At 51.1% G+C, this 10,595-nt stretch overlaps 1 protein-coding gene across 3 annotated transcripts in view; it reads right to left on the reverse strand.

The window, feature by feature from the left end:
* Positions 1 to 8,693: 8,693 nt before the first annotated feature.
* Positions 8,694 to 10,595, reverse strand: part of PGF (placental growth factor) — a 13,738-nt gene continuing 11,836 nt past the window's right edge. For 2 of the 3 annotated variants that reach the window (XM_012656102.1, XM_012656104.1), the window contains one exon: positions 8,694 to 9,589. In XM_012656102.1, the coding sequence (XP_012511556.1) occupies positions 9,562 to 9,589 (28 nt within the window). In that variant the 3' untranslated portion in view covers positions 8,694 to 9,561. The remainder of the gene's footprint in view (positions 9,590 to 10,595) is intronic. The other variant, XM_012656103.1, reaches the window with a different exon arrangement.

Genomic DNA, 10,595 nt, shown 5'->3' on the forward strand with positions numbered 1-10,595 from the left:
TCCTGTTTCTCCCCTTGCCACACTAGAGGCGATTCTCAACATTGCATCGGGGGAATCCTCTCGAGGTACAAGTCAGATTCTGTCCCTCCTCTGCTCAAAATCCTGCAAGGGCTCCCATCCTACTCTAAGAAAAAATTCAAAGTCCCTGCTATGGAGTCCAAGGCCCTCATGGTCACTTCCCCACACCACCACCCCATTCCTTCTTACCTTCTACTAACCTCACTCATTCGACTCCAGCTTGGAGACTGCCCCTGGAACACACCAGGCCACTCTCACCCCAGGGCCTTTGCCCTGAAGCTGCCATCCTCTTGGAATAGTCGGCCTCCAGATATTTGCCTTGTTATTCCTGTCCCTATTTTGCTCTGATGTGACTTTCTTGTGAGACCTGCTCCAACTACACCTCACCCCCAGCACCTCCATTCTCCCTCACCCTGCTCTTCCATCTTCTATCCCATTGCGCTTAACCCCATTAGTATGTTGTGTAATTTCTTCACTTGTTTCTATGTTTATTTTCTTTCCCACCCCCAGCATAAGATCCACATGGCCAGGGTTTGTCTGCTTTGTTCACTGCTATAGCCCAAGTGCCTAGAACAGCATCTGGCCCATGGTGTTACTCAATAAATATTCGCCGAATGAATGAGTGAATGCTAAAGAATGAGAAGGAATTAATCAGGAACAGAATATGCATAAATGCCTTAACAAACTAAGGGAGGAAAAATAACATTTGCTCATCAGAAATAAAGTCCTTTGATAGAAGTTAACATCGATTCATGATAAAGACAACCTCTTAACTTGCTTAATAAACTCTAAACCAACTCATGAACTTTAATTCTTAACCTCATAAAGAGTTATTTACCAGAAGCTTAGAGCAAACACCACGTGCAACGGTGGAGCATCGGCAGCATTCCCATGGTCCAGCTGTTCTCCAGCATGTGGTAGGATCCCACTTCCCTCCTCCTTTGGAAGTTGGGCCCAGACACGGCATTTGCTTTGAAATGCTATTGAACAGAACATGTGTTGCTTTAGGGTGGGAACTTCCAAAGCCAATGCATGATTCATCTGACCCCTTCCTCCTGCCATGGTGTCACAGAAGCACCTGTCCATGGAGACACGGAGCCTCCATCGGCCTGGATCTCTGGGAAAGGGAACCTCCTCCCCCATCCCATGACTTGTGTTGGACGTGAAGTGTGAGTGGAAAATAAATTTTTATTGCATTAAGCCACTAGATTTTGGGATTGTTTGTTACTGAGGTATCTCTTGACCTATCCTGAATGATATACCCAACATCTTCAGAAACGAGCCAGTGCTTCTACTCTTCTTCAATGTCCTGGAAGTTACAACTAATGAAATAAGAAATTAAAGACAAACAAGAGGTTTAAGGATTGGAAAGGAAGAGGCCAAACTGCCATTGTTTGTGGTGATGTGATTGATCATTCCACCTGGAAAACCCAAGAGCAACAATTGGGGAGTTCAGCAAAGTGGTTGGACACAAATCAATATTAATAAATCAATAGTTTTCCTATATATCAGCAATAACAATTTGAAGATGTAATAATAATTTTAAAATCCCATTCACCACAGTAACAAAAACTATGAAATACTTGGGAATAAACTAATCAGAAATATATAAGGCCTTCATGGAGAAAACAGTAGGCTTGTGCTGAAGGATGCAAAACAGACCCAAATAAGTGGATACACGCGTTCAAGAATGGGACGACTACCATTGTATAAATGTCAATTCTCCCCAAACTAATTTAAAATTTCAATGCAATCTCAGTCAAAATCCCAAAAGTACTCTTCATAGAACTTGACAGGATGCTTCTAAAATTCATATGTCATTCATTCATTCCGTAAAATCTTATAAAGAGACTACTATGGGTCCAAACCTGTTCTGGGTACTGGGGATACAGTGGTGAACACAACAAAATTCCTGCCTTCAGGAAGCTTTCATTCTAATGGAGAAAAATGATTATGAGTGTGTAAACATATGGATACATAATAGCTCATGGTGATTTTACACAGTGTATACGAATGTGCAACAATAACCCCTTGACAAAGAGCAGATGGAAGGGATTAGAAGCTTGCCTTACCAGATCTAAAGTCATACCTGTTATAAAGCTACAGTTTTTATTTACCTTTATTTTTATTTTTATTATTTCTTTTTGGGACAAGGTCTTGCTCTGTTGCCCAGGCTAGGGTGCGGTGGCATCATCATAGCTCACTGCAACCTCAAAGTCCTAGGCTTAAGTGATCCCCCTGCCTCAGCCTCCCGAGTAGCTGGGACTACAGGCACTCACCACGATGCTCAGCTAATTTTTTCTATTTTTAGTAGAGACGGGGTCTTGCTCTTGCTCAGGCAGGTCTCAAAACTCCAGAGCTCAAGTGATTCTCCCACCTCAGCCTCCCAGAGTGCTAGGATTACAGGCGTGAGCCACTGCACCCAGCCAAGCCTCCTGGATTTGGATGTAAGAGAAGTCCTAGCCCTTCCTCAGCCTCCACTATGTCTGGTGAGAAGTCATATTTCCAGTTGATCCAGGAGGACAGCTCCAGGATGTGCCCCCAGGTTCCAACTGGGCCTGGCATCTCTCCTGCCTAGTGACCTCCATGACTCCCAGGACATGGCGCCACATGTGAACCTGAGACTCAGCTTCTGCAGCCACAGCCAGCTGTCAGCCCCGCTAGAATTCCTGAGGCAGATTTCTCACCCCCCCAGGACTTCCTTCCAGTATGTCTGGCAAGTGAGAAGAGTCCACAAGCTTTGGAAGAGGATGGTGGCTGAGAGAGCTAGTGAGGGAGGATGTCACTATTCCAGCCTAAACCTCAGGCCCCTGCTGGCGGCATCAGGTGGGCCATGTCTGGAAACACCCAGTGCTGTGGCTCATTACTGGGATGCCCACGTGGCAACTCCTGGGTGGCCCAGGCTGGGTGGTGGGGCAGGGCCTTACAGGAGAAAGAAGGGGGAGGCTGAGAGCATGGGGGTGGCGGTGGGGTCTCTCCCACTCTGAGTCCCACTGAGGACCAGGTGTGCAGTGACCTTGCAGAGGAGCTGACTCTCTGAAGCAGCTCAATGAGAGGTCGCTATGGTGGCAGCTCCCTTTCCTGCCACCCAGGAGACACCCTCTTAGTGGACCCAACTCTGTGAGGAAGCCCTCGACCTCTTCCCGGCCTGACTGGCCTGATGATGGTTTCCATGGTAACAAATTTCCCTCAGGGACTAGAAGCACCATCTTTTTGGCCCAGAGCCTCTAAGGTGGGGCCTCATCTGCCTCAGTCACAGCCAAGGTCACGGGGAGGTGGAGTGTCCTGGGGCTTCCCTCAGGAAAGGGAAGGGTCAGGCCTCTCAAGGAAAACAGCTGCTGGGCCCTGGTGCTGACAGACGGCCATCTTCCCACACCAAGGCCCTGTCCTGTCACCGCCCTGCCGGAGTCTTGATTTCCACAGAGGCTGTAGCGGCCCTCTCTGCTGACCCACCCCAACCCACCTCCAGATGGTCTGGCTGGCCTCTCAGGCTGGGGGCAGACAGAGTTCCCTTCCCTCCCTCCCCGCCTCCCGGCCTCGCTCTCCATCCCCAGGAGGAGGTGACGTGGGGAGGAGTCCGATCTGGACTCAGTTCACTTCAGTCACTTGGTGGTCAATTTCAAAATTCGAACTCACTTAACTTACATGGCTTTGGACAAAGCCTGGGCCTCACCTTCTTCATTTGTAAAATGAGGAGGTGGAAATGAATTATGTGTAGATTTTCTCTCAGCCCCGAATTCCAAGATTATGTCACGTTCCTGTTTAAAAAAATTCAGCGCCTCCCACCACCTGGAACAGCCCTCTTCCCCCTGGCACAGCACCCAGGGTCAGCCTCCCTTCCCACTTATCCGTCATCTTCTGCCTCACCTGCCTTAAGCACCGGCCAAACTGAACCATGTGAAAATCCCTGAGCGGCTCTGGGTTTTCCACCTCTGGGTCTTTGTTCCTGGGTGGCCTCCCCGTAGAGTGGCTTCCCCAGTCGTCTCCCCACACCCAGATCTTGCCTAGTCTTCAAGTCAGCACTCAGGTGCCACAAACTGTGCAAAGCTTGTCGTGATATTCCCCAGGTGTAGGTCATCTCAGATTTCATCCGCATTTGCTTAAGCTACATGGCTTTCTTTCCTTCTTTTACAGTCACCTGTCCATCTGATTCCTCTGACTAACTTTTTAAGGTCAGAGACAATGTCTTATTTATCCTGCTGTAACCCTAGCTAATCCAGGCGCTCCACCGGCTTCAGTCTCTGCCTGGTGTCTCACTGAGCGGGCCTCTCTCCAAGAACACGAGGGCCTTCAACAGGAGGGAGGCAGAGCAGTGCTTCCAGCTCTTCTTTCACTCCCCAGATGGTCTCACACCGGCACAGGCTCCACAAGACCCCAAGCTCCTTCTGTAGTCCCAGCCCTGAGGCCTTTTATTCATTTCTCTCTCCATGCTTGCCCTCTCTCCCCTGGTTCTTAGGTAGATAGACTTAGCTCCCCCAACTGTGACCTCTGACCTTATTCTCCCTATTTTTTGCAGAATAGAATTTTCTTCAGTAGGTGGGAAAACTGAGACTTCTGCATGCTAATGTATTTTGCCCCATCATACATGTATCTACTGCAAAAATCTAGAACTAATAGACTCAAAAAATGCCCATGAATGAATAAGCAATGAGGGTAACCAGCCCACATGCGTAATGAAGACCAAACTATCTACTTCTCTCTATCCCCAGAACTTCTTCCTAGACCAAGCCACCATAAGTGGTTGCCTGGATTTGCTGCAGACTCCAAAGTGGTATTGGAGTCTTGTGCTCTTAGAATCCATTTTCCACACAGCGGACAGAGTGATTGTTCAAAAAGGTATCGAACATCCCTCCATTCCCCTGCTTGGACTCCTGCAATGGTCTTCCTCACAGTATAACAAAATTCAAACTCCTTCCCTGACTTTGCTGAGCCCTTCGTGGTCTGGCCCCTGCCGGCTTCTAACATCACACCCCATATCCTGTCCTCCCTTGCCCGTCATGCTTCAGCCACCCTGGGGTTCCTTCTAGACCTTTCTATCAGCTGTGTCCTCTGGAGTGCTCTTATCCTTAATCTTGATGTGATCAACTCCTTCTTGTCCTACAAGCTTTGCCATAAATGTCACCTCCACTGAGAGGCCTTCCACAGCCTCCTGGTCTATAGCACCTTCCCCCAACACTCTCTCTTCACCTTCCTTATTTTCTGTTCTGGTTACCTACTGCTGCATAATAAACTGCCTCGAAATGATTTTTTATTATGATCTCTCACAATTCTATGGGTCGGGAAATCAAACAGGGCACCGTGGGTATAGGTTGTCTTTGCTGGTGAGATAGATGACTGTAGTGGCTGGGAGCTGGAACCGCTGGGGCTGGCCGAGCATCTCTCTCTTTCTACATTTCGACATGGCCAGCTTGAGCTTCCTTCCAACATGGTGACCTCGGGGTAGTTGGATTTCTTACATGGCAGCTCAGGGTTCCAAGAGACCAGGGCAGAAGCTGCCAGTTCTCCTGAAAGCAAGGCTTGGAACCATTAGAGTCCCTTCTGCTACATTCTATTGATCAAAGTAGACCCAGGCCAATTCAGATTCCAAGGGAGGGAAAAGAGACCTCGCCTCTCAAGTGGAGGAATTTTATTCTTATTTTTTATATTTTTTATTTTTATTTTTTTAAGGCTGGTCAAGTGAAGCAGTGGGAGTGGAGAAGGAACAAAGGAATCTGTAATTGGTTGTGATCAATTAGTTGTAAATATCACTGCACTCAGACCAACCTCAAGTGGAAGAATTTTAAAGAATTCAAGACTATCTCTAATAGGCCAGAACCACATTTTGGCAACAAGACACTTTCTTATTTATTTATTTGTTTACATGGGTAACTTGCTTATTGAGCACACAGTGGGATACAAAACTAATTTTGTTTTCTTCCATCATTGCTTCTAGATGAACTATGTTGGTTCTCCTTTTCCTTTTCCCTTCCCTTTACCAGCACTTGGGTAGATCTTCTAATGTTCCTGTCACTTTAATTTATTAAAGGTACATCCTGTTCAAGACTAGCACTTTCCCTCCCCCAGGCAGGGCCACCCGGGGGTGGGGAGGAGTGTGGTCTGCCTTCACACCTCTTGTCCTTCCCTCTCCCAGTCCCCCTCTCTTCTTTCACACATGTGGGGAAAGTCCCCCCAGCTGTGGCCATCTCTTCTCTGGCTATGAATGCTGTCATGTCGCATCCAGAGGCCAGCTCTGTTGTGGGCTCACCGCAGGCCACCCTATATCGGCGTTCCCCGACGCGGGAGGTCCTTTCAGCTCTGTATCTGCCACCTCCACTCAGCCACTGCCCCAATCCACACCCCGTGGCCCACGGCCTGTGGGTCTCCTCACCTGCAGGCCTCCCTCTTGGGAGGACATGGGTGACACAGCTCAAGGACATGCACCTTCTATCATGTCCACCTGACCCGTGGGGGGTGCCTGCGGATACCCCAAACTGTCCCCTCTCTGTCCCTCTGTCATGCTTCAATTCCTCACTTCCCTCACCTCTCCATCCAGACAGCACGTGGCACAGGGAGAAGAGGGGAAGGGGCCAGCACCCCAGGACTCCAGCGACCCCACCTTCCTCTCTCTCCCTTCCCTCTCCCTGGTCTTCTACTTACGGAGAATGAGGAAGGGGTGCTGGGTGACGTTTGGGCGTAGCAGAATTATTTCAACCATCTCTCAATAAATCTTGTAGGCAACTGTGCCCAGTCCCAAATTGTTTCTTCTTTGTTTTAGAATGTGGGGTACTCAAGACCCCATTCTCCTTAGCTCTGAATCCAGTCACCAAAAGACCCACCCAATATATCCTCTAACACTGCGGGCCCCAATCCCCAGTCCCCGGCCTGTTGGGGACTGGGCTGCAGAGCTCCTCTGGCCTTGCCTCGCCATCTGTGGAAAAATTTTTTTCCATGAAACTTAAGAAATGGAACTGGGAGTGGAGGGTGGGGAGGTGCACAGCAGGAGGTGAGCATCGGGTGAGCCAGGCTCCGTCACCCCTACCCACCCTATGGAAAAATTGTCCCTGGTGCCAAAAAGTTTGGGGACCGCTGCTTAACACATGATCATGTAAGACCCATGAGAGCAGAATCCTTGGGTGTTTTAGTCCCGGCTGGATCCTAAGTGCCCAGAACAGTGTCGATGACATAGGTGGTACTCCACACACGTATGACAAGCAAATGGAAAGGCCCTTTGGGACCTAAAGGATCTGAATGGATCAGCCAGTCCCCTCCTTCTTGCTCCTGCTGCGAGGCCCCTGGCCGTGGACGTGGCTTTTTGCATCTGGCCTCCGGGAGCTCTTCTGGTTCCTGGCTAGCTCCCCTCGGGGACGCTGTCTGGGTGGGAGGCTGCCCTCCATGCTGGTGACCTCATGGGATGCTACAGGGGCTGGGTTGGGGTCCTCAGGGCTGAGCCAGAGGCCTGGCCAAGGGGAGGGGTGCTCTTCTCAGCTCTCAGCGGGTCCAATGCAAGGGCTCGGAGCAGCTGCAGCCGGAGGTGGGGAAGCAGGAGAAAGTGCGTTTCTCCTGCAAAGTGTGTCCCCCAGGGCTGCCCCACACCGTCTGTGATCGCCAGCCAGACGCACATTCTAACCAGCGTGTCCTCCAGCGGGCACAGGCCTCAGTGAACAGACTGCCAAGGGCAGCTGCCTCCGCAGGGCCACCCCACCCGCTTGATCAACGTCATCTTCCTGAGGTGGCCCTGTCACCTGGGTCCCTGTGGGTTTCTCCTGAGTAGCCTCAAATGAGGAAGTGGGGCCAAGGAGAGAAAGGAGAACTCCCCTTCCCCCAACATGTACATTGTAACAGACATGCCCACACCTTGCGGGGCAGAAGGAGATGGGAGCCTGATAATAAGAGGTTGGAGTTAAAAAAAAAAGAGAAAGAAACATTTTCCAGGAAGAAACACTAGGAGCAAGGCACAGGAAGCTGGCAGGTGAAAGGCAGGAGAAATCGGGCAGCATCTGCGGCTCACGCAGCCGGCAGCGCCAGCAGGCGGGAGATACAGCAGCCCAGCGCGCTAAGCCCAGGCCAGGCCATCTCCCCAGAGGGCCCAAGGAGTCCGGGAGCTGCGGTCACTCAGGGTCCAGAGGGCCAGGCACTGGGCCGGGTGTGGGGCACTCTGGGGGAGGGGGAGGGGCTGTGCTCTTGAATCTGATTGTGTTCAGAGGTGGATGGGGACAGGCCCCTCCCCAACTTTGGGACCACAACTACATCCTGGGAGTGCTTCATTCCAGGGGGTAGGAAGAGGCCTGAGCGACCCCCAGGATAGCCTTGAAGTAGCCTGTACGGGAATCTCCCAAGACCATCCAGGGCCCCTGAGACTCGAACCTGGGGCCGAGTCAGTCCCTCAAGTTAGCTAAGCCTCTCAAGTTAGAGATGGAAACTAAGGCAGAGGGAACCCCAGTGCCACTCGGTGAGTTAGAGACAAAGCCCAGGCCTCTGCCTAGTTTGGGGCTCTTTTGACTCTCCGACAGTCGTTTCGCTTCGGGCCTCAGTTTCTTCAGCTGTCGAAAGGAAGAGGGAAGAAAGCGACATGTTGACATGACCTGTGACATGCTTTTTACCATGTGAATAGGTTTTTTTTTTCACTCCTTCACAATCCAGTGGACTGAACAGGTTTAGTAAGACGCGAAAGCCGAGGCTCGGAGAAGGCGCAGTCCTTTCCAGACTAGAATACTTTATTTGAGAGGATCTGGCTGGGCAGTCGGACGGCCCCTCAGGGGCAGCTTGTGGGGCGCAGGGGCCCCCGGGGAACCTGCTCCCCTTGCCACAGCCTTCAGCTGGGACACACAGGCTCCTCCCCTGGTGACCTCATTCCCACTGACTGGGCTGCTCCTTGTCCCTTTGGGCCCACTCTGCGTGTGTCCCTGAGAGGGGGCAGGAGGGTAGCGCCTCAGCTGGAAAGAACAATGTCCCAGCGTAAGCAGGTGGCAGAATGTGAGGAGAGGCCACAGGGGACAAGGAGTGGCAAAAACCCTCAGGCAACCACTGTTCTCCAGAGCTGAATGTTCTGATCTCCAGGGTGAAGGGCTGCTGCCAGGAAGAGGAGGAAGTGGCTGGGTCCCCTCCGCCCGCTGCCTGCCATCCCACCCAGGGCCAAGGCGGCGACAGCAGGCCCCTGCTCCCCTTCCTTGGCCAGGAGCTCCCAAAGCAAGGGCAGCTTGTCTGTGCAGTGCCCGGGGCCCAGGAACAGGTGGTGGGGCCCCTTCTTTTCTTTTCTTTAGTCCTCTGGAGACCCCCAGGGCCTCTGGAGACTGGCTTGCCCCTCACAAGGCCGCATGTGTTGCTTCTTCCCAAGTGGAAGCTCCCGTGGGTCTGTGGCTGGCTTCTTTCTTTCTCTCACGTTAAGGCACTGAATTCCTGAGGGTCCTGTCCCTTCGTGCCCCTCATCTTGAAGGGAGCGAGTCATTCAGCAGGGATACAGTTGGCTAATAAATAGAGGACAGGTTCCAGCAGGGAGGTAACCGACAGTGTGACGGTAATAAATACACGAGCCGGGTGTGGGGTCTCTTTCTTCCAAGGGGCTGGTTACCTACGGGGAACAGCATCTCCACACCTGCCAGAGACAAAACACAGATGGGGGGCAGGTATCAGCACACTGTGGAAGGCGGGGTCCCCCCCGATGGGGGGGCAGGCCCAGAGGGGAAGCTTGGCCAGGGGGCACGGGGAGGATGCAGCACTCTTGCTCCCTGTGTGTACCAAGGCAGTGAGAAGCCAGAGCTACCCTTCACCACGCACTTACCCAGGCACCTAGCCCTGTGCTAAGCACTGCCTCGTCTACCCTTAACAATATCCTGTGAGGAAGGCACTGTTATCATCCTTTCGGCAGGTGGGGAAACTGAGGCCCAGAGAGGTTAAGAAACTTGCCCAAGATCACACAGCTAGTCAGCCACAGAGTCACCTTTGAATTCAGTCTGGCTTCATGCAATGATGCCTCTGGTTACTCCAAGATAGCAGTCTTCAAACGAGGAAACTGAGTACTGATGATGGTTTTAAAGAAATCAATTTTCGGCCTCCATGTCTACTCTGCCTTAACATTGTTTTCATGAGAAAGTGCCTGAGATCTGCTTCCCCATCCACAATTGCTCTTGTCCTTTTAGAAAGGGAGGGACCCATTTGAAATCCTGTTCAGATGCTTCACTGCAAGGTAAAAGTATTCTGGGGACAGGAAACAAAAGAACAATTTGAGATATTGGTGTAGGTGTTGAGACAGAAAATATGGCTGAGGACTGGGGAAGCAAGACTTTTGCAAGTCGGGTGGTTTCCAAAGCTTTCAACAAAACTGAAGAACAACTGAACCGAATTGCCAACCAATGTGTTGTTAGAAGTAATTTTTTTTTTTTATTTTTTTGAGACAGAGTCTCACTCTTTTGCCCGGGCTAGAGTGCCATGGCGTCAGCCTAGCTCACAGCAACCTCAAACTCCTGGGCTCAAGCGAGCCTCCTGCCTCAGCCTCCCGAGTAGCTAGGACTACAGGCATGCGCTACCATGCCCGACTAATTTTTTCTATATATATTTTTAGTTGTCCAATTAATTTCTTTCTATTTTTAGTAGAGACGGGG

Source organism: Propithecus coquereli, unplaced genomic scaffold (genome assembly GCF_000956105.1).
Source record: "Propithecus coquereli isolate 6110/MARCELLA unplaced genomic scaffold, Pcoq_1.0 Scaffold5, whole genome shotgun sequence".
NCBI lineage: Eukaryota > Metazoa > Chordata > Mammalia > Primates > Indriidae > Propithecus > Propithecus coquereli.